The following is a 26921-nucleotide window of genomic DNA, read 5'->3' as shown; positions in this document are numbered from 1 at the left end:
TGTATGACCAGGTGGCTCTATGGTATATTTTGTTGAACAATGATTAAAAATAATTTCTTCTAAATGAGACCTGACCACAAAATGGAACCATTAATGAGCAAAGACATTGTCACCAAAGCGGAAACCATGGCTGACTGCTTCTGGTGCCTCCCACCCCACAAGTGTTGTCTTCTTCTTTCTTTCTTTCTTGTTCTTAATAGCAGAGTAAATAAGCAACCAGCAAGGCCTAAATGTTTTCAGCCAAAAGCAGAGTCCAAACTACTCAGAGAAAACATTTGGCCTCTGTGGTTTTGTAATATGTTCCAGAACAGCAAGTCCAGCAAGGAACACTGTGAAAAACTCCCAACCCTTGGAATGATGGTAGAGAATGTTACAGTATCAGACATTTCAGTTGGTCTTTTTTTTTCTTGCAAGTCCATAATGAGGCTTGTAAAAAAAAAAAAAAAAAAAAAAAAAAGGAGGAGGAGGAGGAGGAAGGAAGAATGAATGAATGAATGAAAAAGAAAAAAATTACAGTGATGTAGAAGTTCTCACGGGAAAAATAATGGCAAGAAATCCTAAATTTAAAAGAAACAGCTAATCTGCTATTTTGATTGTTCTTCAAAACTTATGCTGAACCAATGAGCCTGATTAAAAACACTTGGCCCACTTCTATAAAGCATCATAGCTTTCTCTATGCTTCGTTTGTATACACCACAAAACTCCAGATAGACTTTTTTTCAAGCGCTCACTAACAAAGTGCTGACTTTGTTGGGATGGCTGAGCTAATTTCGTGAACTCAGTGTGAAACCTGAGCTAAACAAAATTGTGGTAATTTTCCTTAATTTGTAAAAGTGATTGGAGTGCAAACAAAATTTTCCTCTTGGGTCAATCCTATAATTTTCAATTAACTAAAACTAATCGGCAGGCAGGCACCAACCCTGTATTTTGTTTAAAGGGCTGGGAGGCATTTCTGAGGGTCAAGATATATTAACTGGCTTGTTTGTTTGGTTGGTTTTTGTCATTGTGAGAGAGATAGAGACTGGGTAACTATGAAGCAAGCTTGATTTGGTTCATAGCATAAAATTATAGGGAAAACACTATGAGGTAGAATACCACAGCAAAAATAAAATAAAATAAAATCTGCTAGTTGAATTACGTGACTTCATTAGGATGTACTAACAGCCAGGTCTGTGCTCCAGACCCCTGTGTGTGAAAACAACTTCCCATCTACATGGGTAGGCTTAGTAGACCGTCAATAATAAACAGAGAAAAAAAAGCTGTGACTAGATCATGGATGGAGCTAGTCAGGTGATGAGAAGCATAGGGCCCTCGAATTTACAACAGTCTAGGCCTCACCTTGTATAGCATGTTAGAAACAAAGAGTCTCATGGCCTCCCCAGGACCCCTTCCAATGCAGATTCGAAACAGTAAAAGATCCCCAGTGTTTGCTTTACCTATTACATGTATTTCCACATCCTGCCAGTCTGGATACTGCCTGATTGGCTGTGCTTGGTGGGAGGGATTTCAGATGCACCCTGTAACCCTAGCTGCTTACCACAAAGGCAAGGCCATGTGCCAAGGTTGTGGTGGGGGAGGGGTGCATCTTACTGGGGAAAAAAGCACCAACCCAGAATAAACTATGAAAACTACCAAATGTATTTAATTCAAATGTTGCAACAGGCTAGAAGAAAGGAGTACTGTTCATTAAACCTCAACCATGTTCCAAAGACCAAACACCAACAAGCTACTAAGCTATTAGAAAGACCTTGGACCTGTCTAGTACTGCCTGCTGTCTCTTATTTCTCATGTTATTTCTCTAAGTAGCTAACCAATTTTTTCATCATTCAAAACCATTACACCCACATAAACTTTTAGTAATAACAATCATAGCAATATCTTTGGACCTATATCTGTTGAAATGGAGAAAATCTGTCGTAACAGAAACAAGTTTTTTTTTAAAAAAAATACACATACATGATCAAATAAAACAAATACATGAGGACAAGCCACCTCTATGATAGCTATCTGTAGTCATGCTTACCTGTATAGATGAATCTGCCTGGAGTCCCTTTGCAGAATTGCTTGGACTTGTAGGACAATGTGACTTCCACAACACCAGGGATGTGCCGAGGAGGTGTCTGCACTCGGATGGCATGGGGAGTTATCAACTGCAGGAGACATAGAAGGGGGAATGGTCATTGAAATACATAAAGTACTCCTGTCCCAGCTGCCCTATCGGCTCTCCATAAACAGAGCCTTAAAACACATCATTAACCTGTCAATGGACACAATCTGGATGGAACCAGTAGGAAAGATGCTGACAACAACATTTACAATTGCTCTGCATACCACCACAACAGCATTATCTGGGTTTTCCTTCACAGGGGCCCTGGGTTTCCTGGTTTGGAAAGGGAACCTGGCCTAATGAAATGGTTTATCTCCAACAGGATATCCTTTGGAAAACCTGTTTGCAACAGATGCCCAAATCAGAGCAGAGCTTTGCCATGCCTCTCCATGGGCCTGGTGTTTGAACTGAGCTCTTAAACACATGGAGAGTACAGAGGTAGGAAAACAGTAGGCCCAGGCACTCTAATTAGCTGCAGAACACGTGTAGGAAACGCCCTGAAAACCATTTGGCACATTAACTACCAGAGGCACAATCAAAGCACTTTAAAGGGGAGAGCAAAGGAGTAGCTTATGCCTCCCTGGAGTAGCTTATGGCTCTGGCTAAACTAAAGGCTCTCTATAAAAGAGAAATAGAAGGTTGGGAAGAGGGCAATATCACATGCACAATGAGAAAGTTCATTTCTGAACTCTATTGACAATCAAATTATACTATGAAGCAGAATATATTTTTATTAGTCTTATCTCAGCTTATATAAAAAATGTTATTAATGGTCATAAAATGAGCATAATACAGTTCTTAAAAAAAATCCAGCCCTGGAATTTGACTGTTTGACCCATGATGGAGCTGCATTCTATAAGTTCTCTCTCTGAGGTCAGTAATGCCTCAATGCTGTGGCATAGTTTGAGCACACAGTGGATAGAATATCCTTTATGGGAAATCTATAATGAGTCAATGTTAGCTTGTGTTTCTGCTATTGGATGGCAACAACATAGAAGGGGGTTTTATTTAAATGTGCAAACCACCGAGTTCAAATGTTTTGCCTGAGAATCATGGGTGAGGTGATGAGAAACCAAATACAGCCTCTGGTTGCCACCGAGGGAAACGGTCTTGTGCTGGGCAGAAGAATGAGTTGTCAATGCCAAAATCCACAAGTAATGTCATTAAACGTTCTGGGAAACATAGAGAAGACACTGGGGTAAAGTCACCTCAGGAAATCAGAAATGCTTTAGCCTCTTCTCTAGAATACATGAGAAGTCTGAGCTATTGGCTAGAGATTCACCAAGAGATATTTTAGTAAGACCATGCCACAGTGGAACTCTGGAGACCAAGTTCATTACCATGGCTGGTGTATTTTTGGAAAGCTAAGGTTCACTCACAAAAAGCACCAACAATATTGCCTTGAAATTTTTGCCATAGGCTAAGAAGCTCATGGGCTCTGGAGGAGAAAGCTACTATTACTATTTTGCTAAGTGGACAGAATCTCAAGCTACCTTCTAAGAATGTGCCTCTCTAGATCCACAGGTGAGTGCAGCTCTCAGCCCTCATCAGAAATATGTCTTTGGTAGCTGCTGGCTGCTAGTAGAGGAAAAGCCAATTTTCTTTACAGATGTGGCCCTGGTAGGCAGATCATGCTCTAGTTGATGGCCCTGCCCATGTATACAGGGGCAGCACTAATTAGACTCAGATTTTTAAAACAAGAGAGAAAAGGGAGGAAGGCATGAATTTGGGCAGGGGTTCTCTAGGTGTAGTGTGTGTGTGTGTGTGTGTGTGTGTGTGTGTGTGTGTGTGTGTGTTGTGTGTGAAGAGGAACAAAATATATTATATACATGCATGATGTTCTCAATGAATAGATGAAAGGAAAAAGCATTATATTCCTATTGAAATCCTTCCAAAAATACTTTGAATGCTGTCTAAAACATGCACAACATATGTAATGTAAGTTAACCTTGATAAATCAAGATCGTGTTTCGAATTGCCTGTCTTATATCTTGCTGTAATACATAAAACACTAAGTGACTACTGAAGTATAAAGTGGTATTTTCATGCCCTAAAATGCTTCCAAACAGTTAAGCACTTGAAATTATTTGTTGCATTCTGTGCTTTTGTCCTCTGTACCTTCTAATCTGTACTTACAGTCTGTAGGCACAGACACAAGGAAGTCAAATGTAATACTGTATAAGGAACAAGAGAGGAACTAGGTCCAGATCATCCTTGCCTAACTGTATTGGGATAGTCTCTGAAGCCTGACCATATGTTCTCTATGCAGTTGGTTCTACCTGAGTAAGAGTGGCGTTTATGCTATATATAACTCTCAGAAACTTATTTACTGTTTGACATTGAGAATTCCCTGATTATCCTTCTCCCATTAAACAGTTTTTGAGATTAGGAGATCTTTATTTCCTATGTCTATCCTTAAAAGATACTTAATGAGGGACTGAAGAGATGGCTCAGTGGCTAGAAGTATATGAGGTATTCTTGCAGATGACCTGGATTTAGTCCCCAGCACCCAATATCCACATGGTGGCCATGACCATATTAAATTCCAGTTCCAGGAGATTCAATGCCCTTTTTTGCTGGCCTATATAGGTACCAGGTGCACACATGATACACATACATACATGCAGGCAAAACATTCATAAACAGAAAATAAAAATAAACAAAATTTAAAAAATGTTATGAAACAAATGCCTTCATACATGATTTTCTAAGTATTCCTGGAATACATTCGTGTGTAAGTGTTCTCATAATTCCATTAGGCGTTTTGACTCCAATAGGTATAGTAATCCAAATACCACCAGTTCTTCTTAAGCCGGTAATAATTAATACATTCCTCAGTTAAGTTACATCAAAATGATGATCCAGCTAATGCTGCACTCATATCCCAACATGAGCATGGTTTGCTGCCTATATTGTTTCAATATGTATAGAAAGAGGAACTCCAATAAGAAATGATCAAGTAAAAATTTTAAGGTTTTGAAGAGCTGGAGGGATGGCTCAGTGTTAAACTGCTTGCTGCTCTTCTAGAGAAGCAAGACCTTGGGTAGCTTACAACTGCCTTAAATCAATCCAGGTCCAGAGGATCTGATACCCTCTTCAAGTCTTTTGGGGTATTACACACACACACACACACACACACACACACACACACACACACACACACACACACTAGTCAAAAGAAATAAAAATCTAAAATGCAAAGAAGTTAAGACCGTAATAATAAAAGATCTACACTAAGAGTGTTTTATTCCTAAGCTGAAAACTTTAGATTTATCTTCCTTGTATATACGTGTGCCTACCCCTTATGCTTACACAGGAAGTAATACTGTAAATAAATTACTGTGGGAAAATATTATCAAAAATAAAAGACTACCGCCAGTTTGGAGTACTATGAACACCATGTGATTACACAGGAATTAGATATGTAATTGCCCAGAGGAAACCTCACAAGGAGGCAGTGACATGTTAACAGAAATGGCCTCTGGTAAAGTTGTAGGTATCTTTAGTTTCCTCTGACTGACTCTAATTTCTCCAGCTCTTCAACAGCAAAATGAAAGAATATTGCACTCAGGGGAAACCACTTGGCACTGTGTAAAGACAGAACACTTGTGGTCTCTTCATGGCCTGGAGAAGCTACCAGGCCACCAGTAAGCAAGAATGTGGTCCCCTCAGGCTGCCTACATCAGTGTTTGTCTTTTCCTGAGTTGGGTAACAAACAGGACCAGAAAAGCCCTATGGAGTGGAGCCAAATGACACAGGCTCATTAAGCACCAAAGGTGGCAAGGGAGGCCTCTGTAAGAGAGACAGACCCAAATGTGGAGGTGGCTAAACAGGGCTCCTCATGACAGAAGCGCTGGAAAGATCAGAGAGGATATGGGGCAGATGGAGCAGCTGCCCTTGTGGAGGCAACAGTCTGAAGAAGCCACCTGCAAATTCTGGAAGCCCAGAAGAGGGTCTGTGTGTGGCCTTGTGTAGCATCAGAAGGACATTAGGCATAAGAAGGCATGATCGCTGAGCATTTGCAACTAGAGAGAAAAACAGGCTGAAGAATGCTGGGAAGAGTCATGCCTTTGAGGGAGCTGCTTCTCCGAGGGGCCATAGCATGTGCTCTCTGTAGTGCTCTTGTTCTCAATAAGTAATGATGGCAATGACCTAAGCAATAATGACCTTCTGTAGTCTTCTCACAGTGTGCTCAGCACTAGCCTGAGCTCTCTCAGTGACTTATGCCCTATAGACTTCAGGGGGCAGGTACGGCTATTAGCTGGGTACATAGATAAGGAAAGTGACTTTTGGGAAAGTTTAGAAACATAACAAGGGACCAATTAGAAGCAGCAAGCTCCCCAGACTAATGACCATCATCGTAACACCACAACTACTGTCTCCCCCTCTCTCTCTCTCTCTCTCTCTCTCTCTCTCTCTCTCTCTCTCTCTCCCTCCTGATTATCTTTTTCCCCATAACTTCTGGTTCATGGGCTTTACACCCTCTCTCTGCCTTTGAAAACATCAATTGCATCCCTAACACATCTTTTACCCTCCATGTCTGGGAGCAGAGGAAGCACGTTATCCCTGGGAAGCTAAGCTGAGACAATCCCCCAGCAAAGCTCAGAAGCAACTCCACCATCAGCCCACATGCATGCCTTCCAGCCACTGGCATGCTATGAAAGAAAAGCAACAGGAAGTTCTGAACCATGTGCAAACAGATTACTAGAAAATACACAAATGATTTCAAATTTTCCCCACCAACCCTACGACCCTGAACTACCTGAAACATTAGAAAGTTGAATTAAAAATAATAATAATAAAACAAAGAAAAACTCAAAGGAATAAAGAAAAGGAAGGGGCAGTTTGTCGTTCTCTGGAAAACTAATTAACACTAATTATCAGAAAAAAACCTGGAGAGGGATCTTGGTCTTTGAATTGGCACCTATGCTCTACTAGTGTCACTATCTACGCCTCAGTTTACCAATTGAATCATAGGCTGCTTGAGCTCAGATCTTCTCTGTGGGAGCTGAAAGTAATATTAAATATGTTTTGTGTTTGGATAGTGCTTCTCTAGGGACGCTAAAGTGCCTTCTAGATTAATTTTTTAATTTATGTATTAATAATTCTCACAGCATTCTCCCTCCTTCACAATTAGAATGATAATACCCATCTCTTCTGAGATAGGCAGGGGGTGCTGAGTGATGGACATGGAACAGACACTTAAATAAGGAAGCTGTAACACAACGCATAATTAAAGCTCTGAGACCAAATCTACCGTAGGAGCTCTGAAGAGAGATGAGTGTCAGTGGTCAAAAAAACAAACTTGCTGTTCTTTCATTCTTGAAGCATTTCTCTTTTTGTAACTACATATGACACGTTAAAAATATTTTTTTTCCGAGCCAGAAAGATGGCTCAAAGGGATAAAGGTACTTGCTGCTAAGCCTGGTAACCAATGTTCGATTCCCTGGGACCCACCCAGTGGAAAGAGGAGAACCAACTCCCACAAGTTACCCTCTCTCTGACCTACCTATACATACACACACTAAATAAATGAATAAATAATAAATAAATAGGTAAACAAATTAATTAATTAAAAAAGAAACCTTGTTGTTATTTTTAGGCCTTCCTTCAGCAAGCTAAACTATGAAAAGTGTATGTTCCTGAGGACAGCACAGCTCTGCTTCCACTGTGCCTCCCGGGTACATCCCTGTATTTGGTTCATTCCCACCTAATCAGGCTTCTCTGGCATTTGAAACACAGACTCTTTCATTCCAAAAGAGTGCCTGTCTGGGCATCAGAATGTGAATTCTCAGGGAAGGAGAGAGCAAGCAGAGGCATTGAATATTGCGCAAACATTCTGGTTTCCTTCCATCCTTCCAAGAAATAGCTAAAACCAATGTTTAGCACAAAGGTCAGTCTCGTGAATCCCAAAAGATAAACTTGTAAGGAGACTCTTGAAACTCAATCTCAGGAATTGAATTCCATAGGGGAGTAAAACTCAGCTTTGGAGTAGCCAGTGATGCTTCTGAATGCTGTCTGACACTTCCCTTGCCAGAGAGATAAACATAGATATAAATATATAGGTATAGATGTATAGATATAAATATAAACTTAGATATATAGATATAGGGTGTGTGTGTGTGTGTGTGTGTGTGTGTGCTAGAGGTCTGCTGAGGGACTTTCCTAGCTGTTGTCTGTGTTCATTGCATAGAATATCAGTTCCTTGAAGATATATGCTTGGTGGGTTTTGTTTTTACTGGGACCTTGGAATAAGTCCGTTCTTATGAACAACTCATCAAACACTGAATGAACAAATAGCAAGATGCCTTAAATACTCATAATGAAGGTAAAGATAAAATAAACTCTTCTATTAGTGTTCAGAAAAAAAAAAAAAGAATCGGGGCTAGGGTATAGCTTAGGGTACAGCAATTGCCCAGCATTCTTGAGGGCCTGGATTCAATCCCAGAACCACCAAGAGAAAACAGAGGAAAGAAATAACCAATACCATTCCATTCAGAATTCTTTCTTTTTCCCAAAATACATAGATAGATAGATAGATAGATAGATAGATAGATAGATAGATAGATAGATAGATAGATAAAAACAAGAAGTTTTTGACTTGGCTGCCACAAACTGCCTGGTATCCTCATTAAGCATTCCAAAAAAATACACTGCCTGGTTCTTTGGACCAGGAAGTTAACTGTGACCCTCCATCAATGCAGTTAATTGTATCAAAACAAAACAGCAGCGAGATCAATTTCCAAAATAACAGATTGGAGAGAAAGGGACTAAAATAAACATGGTGTACTTCAACTGCCTCTGGTTTTGTGGGTTTATTTATTTATTTATTTTGTAAGTTGTTTAAATAAACCTTCCCCAGTTCCCTTCCCAGGATGTAGATCTCAGGCCAGCTGGGCTTCACCAAACACTGCATTGCATCCTGACAGTCTGGGAGCTGGAGAAGCGCTGCTGAGCTAAAGTCCAACAGGGATTCACAGGGCAGCTCACCCCTGGGGCCAAGCAACACAAAGAGCGCCTTCTCAGTGATGCCCGCCATATTTAGGCCAGAGGACTCCTGACTGGCCAGTCATTGGTTCTGTACTCCTGACTGTTTGCTTAGAGATTAATGTATAAGAAAAAGGAAGGCCTGGTGCATTTATAGAAAGGGCCAATTATTTATTCTCAAGCTTACAGTTTACAGGTAAATTCTGCTTGGGAAATGAGGAAAAGAAAAACATAGTTAAAGGCCAAAACACTGACAAGGAATGAATTTGCCTTTCACCAAGAGGATTTTCGGGACCTTCTATGGTATAAAGAATATCAAAGCAGTAAGATATAGACTCCTATAATATGAAAGTGATAGAGTCCATATTTGCATATTGATATACTGGTATTTATACAAATAGTCAGTAATGTGTCATTTTGCACGTCCCTTCAGAGTGAGAGATAAGTAGACTCTACAGAAGTGGAACCTCTTTGAACATTGTGGCCCTACACCTGCTCTGGCTTGATGTCTTTTCAGGACACATTATGCATACCCTGCTGTTTTAAGCAGAATTAATTTAAGTCTAGCTGCCAGCTCTTTCTTAGTGACTCAGAGCCGAGCCACCACGCTTATGCTTATGAGCAGTCATCAATATGCTTGCCCAGTAATACGGTTCTGTCTGCTTTTTAGGCTTTCAAGTTCTGCCCTGGACACAGAGCTCTCCCTTCTGCTGTCACTGAGCCTATTCTGAACCACCTGGCTCTGGTCTGCTGCTTCTTAGCTGTACCTGGGAAAGCAGACAACATACTCTTCCTTCCTTCCTTCCTTCCTTCCTTCCTTCCTTCCTTCCTTTCTTTCTTTCTTTCTTTCTTTCTTTCTTTCTTTCTTTCTTTTTCTTGGTTGTACTGTATCCTGAAATTCCATAAGGGTAACACTATTTTGACATATTTTACTAAATCATGAGTTTCACTGTATTATTAGAAGATGGCTCGGAACTTAGGTAGACTCCTAAAGTTCAAACCCAAGCTTTGCAACTAACCAGATGGGGTTGGGGGGAGGGGGGCTTTGCGAAGTCATCTAACCCTCTGACTTTCAGTTGCATGTAGGAGAATGAGGTGAGGAGAGACTAACTACAAATAACATAAATACCCATATCAATATCTCAAAAAGAGCTAGCTTTTCTAATTCTTAAACTTCACCATTTTCACTCAATTTCTGCTAAGGCATTTATGTACATATTTATCATGCTACAACTATATCTAAATATCACATGTATTAATGAAAACTGTTATACCTATTTACTAGTGATTAAAGCATTATCAAACAAAACAATTGCTAAGGAACATTTGTTTGGAATGAATGAATGAAAAAGTAGGCAGAGTCATTCTCAAACATAATATCGTTGATTTGGGGGGCTTTGTGTTAGGCACTAGGTGTTAAGTTGGATTTTACAGGGACACCACCTTCAAGGGAGAGAGAAGATCCTTCATTTAAACCCTTAGACTATTTCTGTCTTTTTTAAAACGATGCCAGCTCTTTTAGAAATGATTCCCCATAAAATTACTAGGGCTTGAAAACTGTTCTTCAAACTCACAGCCCAAGTTTAATGTAAGTGATTCAGACAAATAAAATGCATAATTCTGTATCATGTATCTTCCATATAATAGGCAGTTAATACATTAAATCAATATAGACTTTGAGGCACAAATTTAGGCAAAATGAGACAGCCATCAATTGGGTTAGATCACATATGTTATCAACTTTGAATTAAAGCTGGACAGGCACAAGGAACATAGTATGACAGGGATAAGTGCATAGAGTTAGCCATGAGAGAAAATATCCGAAGAGATGCCAACCATTGCTTTCAGAACCCTGACTGGACAAGCAGCTACTAGGCATCACTGCAGACTAGAAGAGAAGTTCAGATAGACTGTGGGTGCAGATGTTGAAAAGAAGGTGCCCCAAGGTGGTCTGCATGAACCCCAGAATAAAGGCGAAGGGAGAGGAACCTGGTGTAGGTGGTAGGAGGAGGAAGTCTCAGCTCAGAGCAGCAGGAAACATTTCAGAAACTCCAGCACTAAAGGTCCAGGAAAGGAGCACAGTGCCACACAGATATTCCTTTCCCTTCAAAAATGCTGCATGGCTGTAGCCAGTGTGGATCCTCTTTGTTTAAACACATCACATTGCCATGCTTGCTGGTTTGAAGTTATGGGAGCCTACATACATTCCTCCTGAACACACCATGAACTCACTGAAAATGCCAGCTTAAGTCTTTTTGTCAGTATCACATAATTATCAATAGAGAAGGGGAAATTGCAAATGATTTGGTCATTAAAGATGAAAATATAGACTAAGGCACTCTTAAGAATAAAGTGAGCATGGATGTAACCATGTAACTATATTAGAATAGTCATTAGACCATTCCTATCTTTTTTTTAATATACTAGCTCATTTAGAAATGATTCCCCATAAAATTACTTGAGCTTGAAAGTTGTTCTTCAAAGTCCTAAGGAGCTGTTGGCCATGAGTGGGTAGTTGCTGGGGGAGGGAGACTCATTCTTTATTGAGAATTTGGCCACTAATAGAGTTCCCGTGCTCCAGTGTATGGCGCCACAACCATACACATATGGGCAGCACTAACTAGACTTAGTAGGTTATAAGAAAAAAAAGACATGAAGCTAGGAGAGGACATTTTAGGGGAGATATGGAGAGAGCAGCCAGATGGAGGTGGACATTATCATATTTCATTGTATTAAGTGTTTCTCAAGAATGAAGAAATAACATATCATATTCAAGTAACAGACTCAGAAGGAGGTTAAAATTTTTATCCAGCATATTCTGCATGTTTTAGTTAAGGAAATACAGATTTTGAAGCAAAAATAGAAAAGTTATTTAAAATCTATACATTAAATCAGCTATAAATTTTATCTGTACATCAGGCCTTAATATAAATTAAGTGGATATGACTATTTATATTTAACCATATATTCACCTAAATAGCCTATAGTATGAAATTTAAAAGACATGGTGACTGAGCTATTTTTTCCAATATATCTTCATTTCTTTTTCAATTTAATTGAATTTATTTCATGTACAATGTGATATGGGTAGACATCAGAGTGCTGAGATAAAGTGCATCCACTTTGGAAAGGTTGGTGCACTTATGAAAATATAGTCAAAGACTGTATGGAAATTACGAGAAAACGAGATATGAACTGAAGCTGAACGAGTGTGAAGCTGGGTTTAACTCTAGCACTGAGATGCTAAGATGCTCCTGAGACAAGTCATATTCTCACTCTGGAGCCTTCTCTTCCTCTAAAAGTAAGAAGGCTGTGCTTGAGTCTGAGACACACTCCTGAAGGCTCTGTGACTCTATATGAAGTCCAGTAAAATTTAAGGGTGAACAAAGTCTCCTGGGAATCTTGCTGTGAGTTCTATACATGTGTCATTGCCATCCATTCCTGAATATCAGTCACTGAGAAACAAACACTGTTTCTGTTTCTATGGCAGCCATTCCTCTCTGCTTTGCATATAGAGGAGACCAGTCGATACAGACATGTAGAAGATGTTAAATCCTCCATTTCCACTTTGGGGTTTCAAGTTGCAGAGTTGCTTCCCAGGCCCTGCAAGCTGCCATGTACCCAACTCCATCCACCCCAGCAGCCTCCTCTGACTTCATCTTCAGGAACTAGGTTCAGACAATACCCTTGCTTTGGCTGAAGAGGAGAGCATGCACCCCTGTGTAAGGCTAATTGGTTCGTACAGCTATTCCCTTGTGTTGGCTTCTCCGGTCTGAGCTGAGGATACCGCCAATCTTTAAATAGAGCTGTCCTACAAAATCACACGGCATCTAATGCCAAGTGCACACTGAATAAAACCAGATGCAGCGTATGGAAGTCTGTTCAAGGCCTTGCAGCATTAAGGAATGATGGCTCTAAGCATTCCTGGCCTAATCTGGATAATACTATGCAAATATTTCAGGCGATTTCTCACATCTTTCCTGACCCCATCACTTTCACCATTGAATTTCATAACTTGGCTTCATTAACATAAAATCAAAATGCACGTCAGCCCTTACAGTATCTTTCCTGTAACGTGATCCCTAAGAACAAGGGTTCTGCAGCTACAGAAGTTTGCGGCATGTAAAACACCGAATCCTAGGGACTCAAGGCATGATGGGGCCTTAAAAGTTATACAAGGATAAGTTGAATGTGTTTCATTTGATAACCAAAGTTAATGGGATAAAAAGAACTTCATTCTCTCATCTGGCGTGAGACATCTATTAGTATCCCTGAAAACTAACACTCCATGTGATTATCTGGAAGGTGCTGTAGTATATACTTCCTGTTTGTAGCAAATACTAGAGCCTGAGGACTTGAGAATGAAAAGGTGCTGACTGGAGATGCAATAGGGAGAGCCAATTTTGTGACTAAATTATTTTGGTGATGTTCTAAGAATCCTTTTACAGGTGGGCTTGGTATTTGCGTACTGCCAGGTGTGGTCCAAAGGAAAGAACAAAAAGCAAGGTACTGCCTCCTACCTGGATCTCTGCCCACTTCAGACTCTGGTGGGGGTGGGGATTCTGGGGAAAATATTCTAGAGAAAAGGGACTGTATGATTGATTTTAAAGAAAATGCAACATAGATGCTTCATTTCCAAATGGGAAAACTGAGGCCCAGTCACCACCACTGAATAATAACTCTCTATTTTTTGAGCAGTAAGAGTAGAGTAACTGCCCAGTCTTGACTCTTCTGCCTACCACTAACCCTATAATCTACACCATTGCCTAGAATATATTTTGCTGCTTCTGCAATCTCAATGTTATACTTTTTAAAATAAGGTCAATTAAATACCTTAGTATGCATCCTCTTTGCTATTTCTGTGATTAAATAAAAGGATCGTGAGAGCCTAAAATATCTACCACAGAGCCATCCAAAAATAATTGGAACTTGATTGGTTTTCTGAACTGTCTCCCTCGGATTGCTCTACTCCCTGTCTTCTAGAACCTTGCCATGAATTGCAAGCCACAAATTTAATACTAGATTATATAAATGTTATGCAACTCTCTAATTTGTTTCATGGGAGCAAGTTGTCTTTCCAAGTAAAACACCAGATCCCACAAAGTCCGACTTTAATTGCCCAGGGTACCTATCCCAGTGTTAGACAACCAGTAGGCAAGCCAACTACTACTCATTGTTTAGAAATTGAAGGAATTCAGAAGAGATATTGAGATGATGATGAGTTGTACAAAACAGTAGCACAAGCCCCTCTGTGTGCCACATGCCATGTGGGTGGTAAAGCAAAACAACCAAAAACATTTCTGGTCAAGAAAAGGAAAAAAAAAAAAAAAAAAAAAAAACCTCATCCACATTCAACATTAGCTCTCATCAACCCTGGCGGTTTTCCTCCATTTATATATAAAACAGTACAATGCATTTTCATGGAAATAATTGAGGGTAAGGCAGGGAGAAGACCTTAAGAATATCAGTAAAATAACTGACTAAAAAGGAAGAAGGCAAGAAACATCCAAAAAAGACAAAAGGATGGAATCACAGGAACACTGTGAGGGTGAACGCACAGGAAAGGTGGGACCCACCTTTCTCTCTTCCAACCCTCAGGGGACTGCAGGGAGCTAAGCTGAACTACTCATTTGCAAAAGATGATGTGGTGGTAGAAGAGCATACCTTTGAGGGTAAATTAAGCTGGTCCTATTTTCTGTGCCCTTTTTTTTTAATTCTTCAGCTAAAAAAAGACTGCACATAATAGCATCAACTGCTAATCTACACTACTATTTGCTTATCCTGGTGCACCAGCCTTCAGTGCTCTGGGCTATGGAATTGGGGAGATGGAGAAATGATTTTAAAAAAAAATATCCTACTTCAGATTGCAGGTACTGGAACTGAGAGATGCCAGGCCCATCAATCACATGGTTAGGGATAAAGACATTGGATAAACAGGGACCTAATTCTAGAGCAGAGGCCCAAACAGGTTAGTTGTCTTGCTCCTTGGCTACAGCATGTGTCCTTACCCTCACAAGGGCAAATTCTCCTTAGAACTTAGTGACTCCATCCAAAAAATACACAACAGAAAGATGAAGGGTTTCCCTTTTCCATCTCTGAGACTGTGCACGCCACTGCTTCAGACTGGTGAGGATGGTGGTACTGGTAGGAATCCCCTCCCCTGGCATGGGATAGTGCTAGCAAGGGTGGGCACAACACACTAATCTTGGGGGTTAAGATTTCCAGATGGGGACCATGGTCTAGGTTAAAGCAGGATCCGTTGTGATGGTGAGCCCCACAAGTGAACCTGTGGGTTCAAGTCCCACATCTAACATGGGAAAATTTGGTAACTGACCAACTTACAGCATCCCCTGAGCTACTGCTCTGGTCCCTGAAAGACTGTGTACAGTGTGTACAGTGGTCCCCAGGCTTGCATGACAGCCATCACAAACACTTGGCATGCTGTCTGGCTGGAAGTAAGGGCTCCAAGAATGCCAGCAATTTAGACTGCATTGTCCTAGAGCCTGTTCATGGATACCAGATCTTAAATACAACATTGAGCTGTGATCCTATCCAACTCAGACCTTAACAAATGGCTTTGAACTTGATTGACAATTTATTTTTCTCCATCAAAAAACAAAAGATGGTCACATAATTTCATTTTTGTTTTATTTGCTCCTATTTAAATTTTACAATTAACCACCATCATTACCTCCACTGCTGCTATCACTACGACTCAGTGCTGCTGCATCTGCTCAGCTAACTTTCCATATTTTCCCCATTCATTTCCACTCCCTCTTACTGTTCCCTTACTCAAAATTACGTTTGTCCTTGTTAATAGGACTTCTACATCTCTAAAATTACACTGTATGCATCAGATATAATGTCTGGCACTATCTGGCTATGTGACCTTGTTAATTCTACAAGGATATCTGCCAAATTCTCTTATAAGCCACAATATGAGTTTCTAACAAGACAGAACACCTAATTTAAGACATAGCTCTCTAGGACACTTTGGAAAAGGAAAAGAGCAAAGAACCAGCAGATACCCTGATGTTCTCCTCCTAGAGGCCACCTGAACTATGAGCAACATGTGGCAATAGTATTAGGGACCCAGAAGTGGAAGAAAAATAGATGTACAGTTCCTGTGAGCTCTCCTTTCAATGCCTTCCCTGCAGGTCATTATATGGAAATGGATCTTTTGAAACAATCTGGTTGTCAACCTTGTCGAACCTAAGGTAAATGATATCAATCTTTTCATATCAACAAGGTTATCTTTTCACCAACAAGGATGGGAGAATAATAGAGAAGAAGGTGAGACACACCGCCTTGTCAAACCAGTGGCAAGATGGGGCACAAATGTGAGTTCCTGGTACATCCTTTCCGGCCCTCTAATAGAGCCTACTTGAGCTGTAACAGGCACATATTTCTTCAGGCTGCCTTGGATTAGTCCATGAGACTTGCTGCCCATTCTGATTCCCACCCAAGTCCTCATCTGGTTGCCATGACACAGCAAGGGACCACCTTAGATTTATTCTGCCTCACTCCCCTGTTGCTGAATAAACAGCAGAAAGAGTGGCAGAAAGGTTGGAAGATGTGGCTCCCAATACCTGGGAAAGACTGTTCTCATACAGGCCACTGTTCACATCAGGCTGAAGACACCAGGTGGCAACAAAATAAGCCATGGAGATGATCCTTTTCATGGATACCCTAATGCTTCCAGTGAAAAATGGAGGACAGTTGGCAGGAGGACATTTAGTGCACTTTTCTTGCCCGGAATGTTCTAGCTTAGATAACTGTTAGTTGGATGGACTGATAAGCCTGGTTCAGATTCAGCTTCATAAGAGCTTTAATGCTCTGGCCAGAGTGTGAAACTACCAAGGCTATAGCAGCATGCTGGCAGGAATGACTGGCATGCGGAGCTGGTGGCTGCTGGTGCGAAGAGTGTGTGGAGAGCTTTAAAATGGACAATATCCATTTTGGTTGTGTTAGTCAGGAAAACATGCCCGACTGTCACAGCCAACTCTCAGTTCATTCCTGCAGCCCCTAAACAAAGAAAACAAAGCTTTCCAGAAGAGCTATGTTATGACAAGTAGGATCAGAAGTCACAAAGCTTGGTGCCCACTCCAAGGCTGACTCTCACTTCTTTATGTGGCTACATACACATTGGACCTCCTGAGGGCTCTGGGTTGCTACTCTTAGTCCAATGGCAACTTATCTCTAAGGCTCAAAGTGCTTATCAAGAAGGCTACATCTAAGAGTTTGTTGTTGGTAGTACAGAGAGTGCATGGCCTAGATCCCAGGAGTCCACAAAGCCGATCAAGTAGTACTACTTGGTAAGCAAGTGGGGTCAAGCCACCTCTTGCAGTCCAGACTTTGCTTGTATTTTGTACTATGAGTTAAGTGAAGACTTTGAATGTGCTGGCTAGGACACCTGGGCTCCAAATTCAGATAACAAGCTGTCTATTGTGGCCTTCCTGAAATGGTAATGCTTGTGTTCTAAGATCTTAAATAAATAAATATTAGTTATTTGCCAGAAATGTTAGCTAGGTCATATCCCCATGCTGAAAGCACTGCACACAGAACAGTCATGGTCACATGCTGGGAGTTACACTATAAAACTGTATGCTCTTACTGTGGAAAAACCCTGGGTTCTCCAGGGTCCCCTAGTGACTCACTCTGATTGAAGAGTCTCTAAGTAAGTCAAGGGCTCCCTGCATTATGACTGTCACCGGAATAGTAAACTCTGAAGCTCAAGCCATAGTAGATTCTGTCTATGGACTGTCCACACATAATTGACTTGCTAAGGTTTGAACATCTTTCTACTTCCCATTATACAACAGGATCATCAGCCTATAACAAGTCCAAGAAGACAAACCACCAAACAGAAAGCTCTGTTGGTGCTCATGGGTTAGATAGAAACGATTCCAACAGCAAGCATTGCCTCCTGGGAAACTCAGTTCATCTTTCCTTGTTTCCAAAGTTCTGTAGACTGGAGGTGGGCCACCCAGAGTGGTACCACTAAATCCTACACATTCTATTAGAAATTCAAGTATAGACAGTATCTTCAACTAGACCAAGCTATTAGATATTAATGTTCAGACAACACCTACCTCACTCCAGACCAGCATGGTACCGAATATGACCTGTAACCCATCAAAGAAATTGTCCCCTATGATGATCACAGTCGCGCCTCCCGTCGTCCATCCTTCACTCGGGCTGATGGCTTTGATACAGGGAGTAGCTGCTTTTCAACACACATGAAAAAGAGAAGGAGTCTGCTGTTAGAACCAAACTTTAATGATGGGAGACTTGAGAAAAAGAAAAAAATCTTTTATCTTTTCACTAACAGAAAGCCCCTCAAGACCTCAACATTTCCTAGCCACATCAGGACCAGAAACCCAGGGAGCAACTTTAGTTCTTAAAGGCATCTTTTTCATTGCTTCTATTGAGATGCATATATTTCACCCATCTCTTTATTCATTTTGAATGCTTGTGAAATTTAACACAGAAAACAAATTGAATTTATCAAATGCTAGAGATTCCAATGCTGTGGAAGCTTTATAGAATTGTTTCAAGGTTGAATATATTTGTGAAGTGAAAATGTCTACATTCTTAGGTGAACATTCCTGTCCAATGGGAGGTGGCTAACAAGGCAAGCAGGAGGCTGGAGCAGGAAGGATTCTTGCTCCATGTTTTTCTCTCTGTAACATTAATGCAATAACATTCCTCATTTAAAATCATTACGATTTTTTCAAATACATGTTGTGGGTCCCATTTTATGGATTCAAAGTCATGGGTCACTTGGGGTAAATTATGCAAACAAATAGTGGTGGTTTTGCTGAACCACAAACTGTCATAATGACCTTGGCTCTATTGTGTTTCCAGGAAATAAAAATGTATGGGTGGTATCTCTTTCCATTGCAAATGGCCTTCATTTGCAAAGACTGTGACTGCAAGCACAAGTTAGGTGGCTTTCCTAATAAGCATTGCTTATTCTGGGCAGAATTACTAAAAATACATGGAGTGATAGGATTATGACTTTGAAACCTCTCTGAAGGCAGCTTGATGCCACAAAGGATCTTTGCCATCAGTGCCATGCTGTTGCCCTTATGATACCGGTTATTACTTTCACAAACAGCACCACAGCAAACTATTGTGCAAGAAGAGAGAGTGAGACTATCCATCCTCTTCAATGAAAATTAAGTATTCAAGACTGACTTCGCAAGCACTGATGCCAAGGAGAACACCAGTTCATTTTAAATGTGAGTGGGAAGTCGTGGAAAAATAATAATAATTAGTATTGGACTTTGTCAAATTTGGCAAAGTCTCATGTTTTAACTTTTGCAATGAGCAAAGAAAACATTAAGTTAGTCCCAGTGGGACCAGTATTCACGTGCCACCACACAAACAAGTAGGATGGTGTTGGTTCCGATTCAAATTAATCCTCCAAACCTTGCACAGAGAAGTTTGAAAACATCCAAACCAAACATTTGGTGTTGGCTGAACTCACAGGAACACATCTGCAGCTGAAACAGGCAGCTTGGATATTTACTTTCCTGCATTTTATCCCCAAACAAAGCAATTAGTCAAGAAAGTATAAAGGGTCCATGACTGGACTTCATTCTTGTCCAATTTTTGACCTAAACAGGGTGGGGCATAAGTGTCTCAAGGGCATAGGACTTTTTCTTATACAAAAGCTTTTTTGAAAACTAAAATGTTGACACACACAGTTACAGACTTCTGAAGCAATGACATTACACAATGTAGGATTTCAAGCTGTCTATAAAATATATAAGTTACATTTAACTATGAAAATTCATAAAACATAACCATTTTTGAAAACATTTTGTTCATATCACCAGATCTCATTTTATTGATTTATAACTCAATATATTCAGGTACTATGGTCACATGCAAAAGGTGTTGCTGTCTCGCTAGATGCCTTAGAAAAATATTCAATATTGGCTTGGATGAACTGGGTATGAGAAACCTATCTAATTGCAAAGTATGGACTCCAGTAGTGTCATTAAATGCTGAGGCTATGTTTGCCCATGCAGATTTCAAAATGGTCTTCATGTTAGCATCTATTAGCTTTGGGGTTTCTGTTTTTATTTTTTATGTTGCAGGCATAATTGTTTAGACAAACAAAGTCTCTTCCAAACTGTTTACCATAGCATAAAATGACATGGAAGGGCATGTTTGAGCATCTAAGAGAAATCTGTCTATGGGGGAGAACTTACATGGTCAAGACCTGCTGAGTTTACACTCAATTCCTTTCTTTGTTTATCCTCTTGTTATTTATAAAGTACAAATGTGTGCGTTCATGTGTGTGTGTGTGTGTGTGTGTGTGTGTGTGTGTGTAGGGGTTTCATGTATGTGAATGTATGGGTGGTTGGGGTTTGGAGGTGAATGGGAGTATGGGGTTATATGGGTGTGTGTGCATAAATGCACACACACGCATACACACACACACATTCAGAAACACTTGAACTTAAGGAAAGTGACAATGTTTTCAAATACTAGGAGAAACTGTTCAGAAGCCAACCTACAGGTCAACTATTCAGAGGAAAGGAAGAGAGGATTGAGCCCTAAAGTAGTAAAGAACCAATGTAATACTATCATCCTGGATTCCGGAGGGAGAATCCTGAGGTAAATACGAAGATAGCAACAATTCGAACTAATGAAAAGTGTTCCAGCTAGTTTGAAAAATTGTATAATAAGCCTTTATGTGTATGAGTATTTGTGTATGTCTGATTCCAGGTGACATGTGACCAGGTGATCTAGACAAAGGTCTAGAAGACAGGACGCCTATCAGTTGTCGACAGTGGCTCCTTATGAAAAGGGAATGTGACTGGACTGGGTTTGACAGGAAAAGACGGCTATTAATTTTAACTCTATTAACGGTTATATGGCTTGAAGCTTTTCCACTGAGCATATATTAAGGTAATATATGAGTAAAAAATTCAGTGAAGCAGAACATGTGGTGACATCTGTACTTTCTAGAGCAAATCAATACTGAAAAGAACTGAGCCAAGTACCTAACATCAGCTAGGATACTTAGTGTCCCTGGGTCTTGCCCCCCCTCTGTCCCATTGGTAAGTTGTCTAAGGATGCTGCAGAACCTTGGAAGCAGCTTGGGCCTCAGGTTCATTGATGCCATCTCCTCACAAGATCTGGGAAAGATCACTGTTTTAACAGTCACACTGGCTCAATTTAGAAGAATATGAGAGTGAAGAGATTTTCAGGAGTTCCATAATGAGCCGAGATAATCAATAGCATTCTTTCACAAAACAAAACAAACAAAAAAGCCATTATGGTTCGGAAAGTGAAGGGGCAGATTTGAAACTAGGGCTGCTTTTTTCTTTTCTTTTTCTTTCTTTTTTTTTTTTTAAGCAGGAAATTCATGGTTTAATTAATGAAAGACTCCTTCCCATCAGCATATTTTCACATTCTGTCCACAAGGGCAACAGACCCATTTCTGGTACTAAATTTCATTAAAAATAAAAGTTTCCCCTCTTCTTCTTCTTTAATGCTTCTCCCACCCCTCACCAGCCACCAAAGTAGAGATTTTCCTTCCTTCAAACTGTGACAATAACATGATTACCCCACCAGTTTAGCATAATGGCTCTGAAATGCTCCTGGCACGTTGCAGAATTAAAGTGGGAATTATTAGGTAGCGCCTCTTTGTTATAATGATCACTCCACAAATAAAAGCTCTTCTCCCCAAGGTACTGCAAGGCACAAAATGCTAATTCTGAAGATTATGTGTGCGCTTTTATTAAATATTACTATGCCCTCCCTGTTTGAGGGCTTCTCTGCTCTGATTGTTTTATGAGGACCATGTTAATGTCATTCCGTCTTGCTAGCAGCAGGCACACATTTTAGCGTTTGTATGAGAGTTGATCAAAGGCCACGTGCTGGGGGAATTGCTGAGAAAACACGGACAAGCGATAAAAATCTAACAGATTAATTGGTTTAAATTTCATTTCAGGGTGTTGAACTTTGGCTTGGGACTTTAATACTACACCGTGAGTCAGGGCCTAATTACCAGATTTCCAATTTGCTTTTGAACAATGGTTGCTGTGAGAAGAAAAAGGAAGTGAAGAATTTAAAAAAAAAAAAAGGAGAGAGAGAGAGAAATCATTCAGCCTCCAGTACATATTTAACAACTAACATGCGGGCAGACAATTGCACTGGGGACATTCCTGATCACCTCTTCCACCTCCAGAACATATATATTTTCTTCAAATCACCTCGGAAGGCAGAAGAAATCACAAATGCCCTCAGTGGTTTAAAACCGTCTGGCTTATAGAACCAGTGCTACATGATTCCAGCGCCTGCCCGCCTGCTTGCACCAGGAGCACCAGGCTCTTGATTAGCAAGGTGAATTTACAAGCTCGGCCTCCAATAGAAATGACCTATTTCATTGATAGAAAGCCAGGGTCTGGAGAGCCGTGTTTACCTCAGGGTTTATTGGTGGCCTTGGGAATAAGGGTTAATTGAGCTCAGAGGTGCCTTCCCATTGAGGTGAATTAGTGGTGTGTGTGTCGATCAGCAGGGTCCTGGGGCTGCTCTTGCTTTTGCCTCTGAGATCTCTTTGTGCTCTGATCGATGCCTCACTTATTTAGGGTAGCCATAAAGATGACCCAGGTTCAAGGTTTATCATATCTCATGTCCAAAATGAGGGTCTGGCCACTGTTGTTGCCCCATGACAGAGGCCTCAGGAGAGATGTGTTATTTGTCTCCATTCCCTCCTTTTCTGTCTTTAAATATCCTGGGCTTACAATACTCTATCAATTGGCAAAATGTACAAATTTAGGAAGTCCCGAGTCCACGGTCTGTACCTCAAGATGGCATTGACTATGAACTGTGAAGTGAGTACTAGGTTGCTCTCTGGTTCCATTGTGCCCATGCATGAAACACACCAGATTCCTTTTTCTAACGACCTGTCAAGCAGCCCTCTATGAATAAGTGATTCTAAAAAGCAAGTACCTGAGGCTCCCAAAGGAGGTGGTAAGGGTGGCACCAGCATTTATTGGTATCTGAGTAAACATTGATGACGTCATTAGACATCAAATCCAACAGTTCACATCTACCATTTACTGCAGCCTCCAGTCACTTGCTCCATGAATACTATAGTGGCTTCCAGTGGTTGAGCCCTGACAGATTTGACACAAATGCACAGAAAATGCCAGCTTGTGTCAGATATACTATGCACTAGTTTCTGCCATAACTATTTAATATTATTGACACTGGCTTTCTGTTAATAGGAGTTCATTTATTTAGTAAGGTATCCAATGAACTCATCACTTAGATTTTGCCATGTTTTACAAAACCTTCCTAAGTGTTTTTAGTTTAGCTGCTTGGTAATAAGTTCAGCTAAATGGACTGAATAGGTAGACTGGACATCCCCCAAAAAAGAGAGTTTTTGTTCTTGTTTTGTTTTCATTTTTAAGACTTGTTTTTTTTTCCTGGAATGAATGTTCATTGGAAAACATATCAGAGCTGTTTCAGAGAAAATGGATTTACTTTTAATGTTCCAATTTTTGAATCCTTTCAGAAAATGCAAAATCCATGAGCTGTACTCCTTTACTTTTAATTTAACATAAAATTGTTTATTATTTATTCACATGCCAGGGTGTGCATACAGAGGTCAGAGGACAACTTGTGGAAGTCTGATCTTTCCTGCTACCACATGGGTTGCAGGGAACCAAACTTGGGTTGTAGGTCTTAACAGTGAACACCTTGACCTGACTAATTGTGTTGCCAGCCTGAGCTGGGCTCCTTCCAATAACACCTTTGTGTGCTCATAAAACCTCTCTCCTTTTTATCTGGTAGCTTTTGGTAATGCTGTGTTTGGGAGTAACCCCATTCCAGAACCTGCTGATCTATGGAAGAACCCCATTTGAACCCAGTGCGCAGTCTCAACAATTTGCTACTTTTCCCAACTGCTCCTCTGATTTGTTTTCCAAATAAGCAGTGAAGAAAGGGACCAAACACTGTCTTTGACACTAGTGGGAAGGCTAGCCCTCTCCACCTTCACCATGCACAAAGTCTGTTCTTGGTCCAACCCTCTGCCAACAGTGTGCCTGAGAAGCTAGTAGCTTCTGCAAGCCTGGATCAGGCATCTACCAGCCATGGGCCCAATCCCATATGCAGGGTGCCAACACTATCACAGATGTCTCCCAATTCATAACAAACAAATTCCATTAGTAAGTAACCAGATGTGACAGCCTTGTCACTGACGCTATAGCAGTGTGTAACATGCTGCTCTGATAAGTTACCTAAGGCTTGTTCTGCTCCGTCCTCTCTAATTGCACTGTGTAGTTATTTTGTCAGTTATTAGAGTATGTTTCATTTTGTTATTGATCTTCATTTATTGCTTTGTCTAGCAAAATATCTAGATGTTACTTTGCAAGGAATTACACTATTTTATATACAAGAGTCTCTCTCTCTCTCTCTCTCTCTCTCTCTCTCTCTCTCTCTCTCTCTCCTCCCTTCCCCCCTTCTCTGTGGTGTTTGTCACTTTAAAGAGAAATGTAAGCCATGATATAGAGATTTCTCAGTACCAGATGCAATTAAACCTATTAAATATTAGATGAGGAAATTGAGACTTTCAAGCGCTTTGCATCCTTTATCCCAAAGTGACTTCATCTGGCAGAAAAGCCCTTTGCTCTGACAGCATTAATGGATCTCACTGAAGAGGAGGAAAGGAAAAACCTCACAGTCACTAGATGGAAACATTGCTCCAAAGACTGTCCCTATAGAGACAGGAAGGTGGTTATCCTCCACTTCCAGAAATAACATCTGTGTCCCAAATGATGCCTCCTGCCAATTACAGGCCCAGTCCATGGCCTATCTACTTCCTATTTATTTTGGTTTTCTCATTACTTCTGAAATTCCTAAGTGCCTCAGCCATCAGTGGACACAGCACCTGAGCAAGAGAAGGGCAAGTGTGGTCACCATTATATTCTGGAACATTCCAGGGCAAGTGCTTCTGGATTTCTAAATCTGTTTCTCTTAGAACCACAAGTGTTCATGTTCACTCTTCAGGGCTGTTTAACAATTTAGCAGTGAAAAAAATCTTGACATTTTGATGTGCCTATAACTTCTAAATTGCACTTGAAAGATTGTTGAAGGCTTTTGGATTTAATGACAGGCAACAGAGCATTGTTTCATAATATACAAAAATTGTTTGTTAAATACATACAGAAGCTCAGAATTTTGTGACTCAAGGAGGGATGAATATATTGCATTCCAACTTGCATTTCACATGTAAGGTCTGAAATTAAAATGCACAAAATTCTAATCCTGAAACAGTGAAAGGCAAATGTCTCCACGAGCTTTCTCTTTCCTTCCCTTGTTCTGTGATTGTCAGCCACTCCATTGCTAAGTAATGGGGGAAATAGTCATGGAGGGTAGGCGAACCCTCAGAATGAATTATTCATGGATCCAATTGTGGTATTTGTTGCAGAAATAGTGAAACTGCTTGCCTCTGATGACACAATGAGTAAATAATTCTTTTTTCCCCAACAAGGGGACTTTTCTGCACAAAATTATTTTTACCCTATTCTCCTAATTACCGCGCTGTCTGAAAAGTTTGAGGAATCAAAGCCATAGAAGCCACCTCCCCAAAACAGACACCCGGTATTAAGAAAGGGGAAACCATTTTCAGATTTAACAACAACAATAAGATCATGTAACCACTTTTTCAAGGAATACACTAGTCTTTATTTCCAAGTGATCTTCCTGAGCCTGAAAAATCATAAAGTCAAATATGAACATGTCCAGTGGAAAATCTGTGACATTAATCTTGGCTGGAGCCGTATTTTTTTAACAGGACTTGAATGTGTGTGTGGGATTATCCAGATGGCCATACAGGAATCGGCCTGATAGGATTAAGCCTTTATGCTGAACTCCACTCCATCTGTTCACCAAGGCTTGCCTTTTCTTGTCTGAATATGAATTTTTTAGCTTCCTTGTGTCTGGGAGCAGGACTTGGAGCTCAGGGGAAAGAGATGCATGCAGGTGACTTAATATTGCATTAGTTTGACTCTGTTCACACTAAAAATGGTACCAAAAAGTTTAAAAGCATGTCAAATCTGCTCCTTGTTTTTGTCCCATGTTTTCTTCTCCTTGTTGCATTTAAGGGGTTATTCAATGTGCTGTCGCCCTAGGTGTGTATGGCAACATTTGCCTGAAAAGGCTGAAAAGGGATAGATGATATGGCAGCCTTGCCACGAAACTGTGACTGTGAGTACAGAAGATATATAATTCTGAATGGGTGACTCAGGCAGAAGACAGTCATTTGGGCTTTGTTTTCCCTCCCCCTGGAGGGTTAGTATTAGTCATTTTTTTCTTTAACAATTAGCTGCTACAACTCTGTCATTTCTTTTAGGTTTTGTATGTTTCTCAGGAAACTTTCCTGCTGGGGTGAGGCCTGGGGGAGGCTGCAGTTTGCAGCTTCATCTAGAATAAATCAAGCTGAGATCAGCTGATGCTCCCTGCATAGAACCTCAGAAATAGTGGCCAACTCATCATTTCAACTGGACAAGTCAGATTATGGAAGTGTTAAGGACAGAGGCCAGGGGACCACCAAGAGGTGATGCCTGGAGAGTGGTTCTGGAACTACCACCTCTGCAATAGTGATAAAGGACCTAGTGGAGAAGGACTGTGACAAGCTTCCCAGGCAAAGTCTGTTGAATTTGTGGCTAATTTGCATGAACAGGGGATCTTTTAGAACCTTTCTCTTCAGATGTTTACAGCCACATGATCAGTATGTTTGTGATGAAAACCATGAGAGACAACGACCTGCAATGGGCATGGCCATATAAGAACGAAGAGA

General features: G+C 40.6%; 1 protein-coding gene across 4 annotated transcripts in view; it reads right to left on the bottom strand.

Annotated features, from left to right (window-relative positions):
* The window catches only part of Ebf1 (EBF transcription factor 1), a 385024-nt gene that overhangs the window by 77947 nt on the left and 280156 nt on the right, over window positions 1-26921 (bottom strand). For 2 of the 4 annotated variants that reach the window (XM_027425266.2, XM_027425270.2), the window contains exons 9-10: window positions 18187-18320; window positions 2024-2150 (exon numbers count right to left, since the gene is read on the bottom strand). In XM_027425266.2, coding sequence (XP_027281067.1) covers window positions 2024-2150; window positions 18187-18320 — 261 coding nt within the window. The remainder of the gene's footprint in view (window positions 1-2023; window positions 2151-18186; window positions 18321-26921) is intronic. The other 2 variants (XM_027425267.2, XM_027425269.2) reach the window with 1 other exon arrangement.

This window comes from Cricetulus griseus, chromosome 7, assembly GCF_003668045.3.
Source record: "Cricetulus griseus strain 17A/GY chromosome 7, alternate assembly CriGri-PICRH-1.0, whole genome shotgun sequence".
NCBI lineage: Eukaryota > Metazoa > Chordata > Mammalia > Rodentia > Cricetidae > Cricetulus > Cricetulus griseus.
The sequence above is the reverse complement of the archived record's forward strand: the minus strand, read 5'-3'. Positions and strand labels throughout refer to the sequence as shown.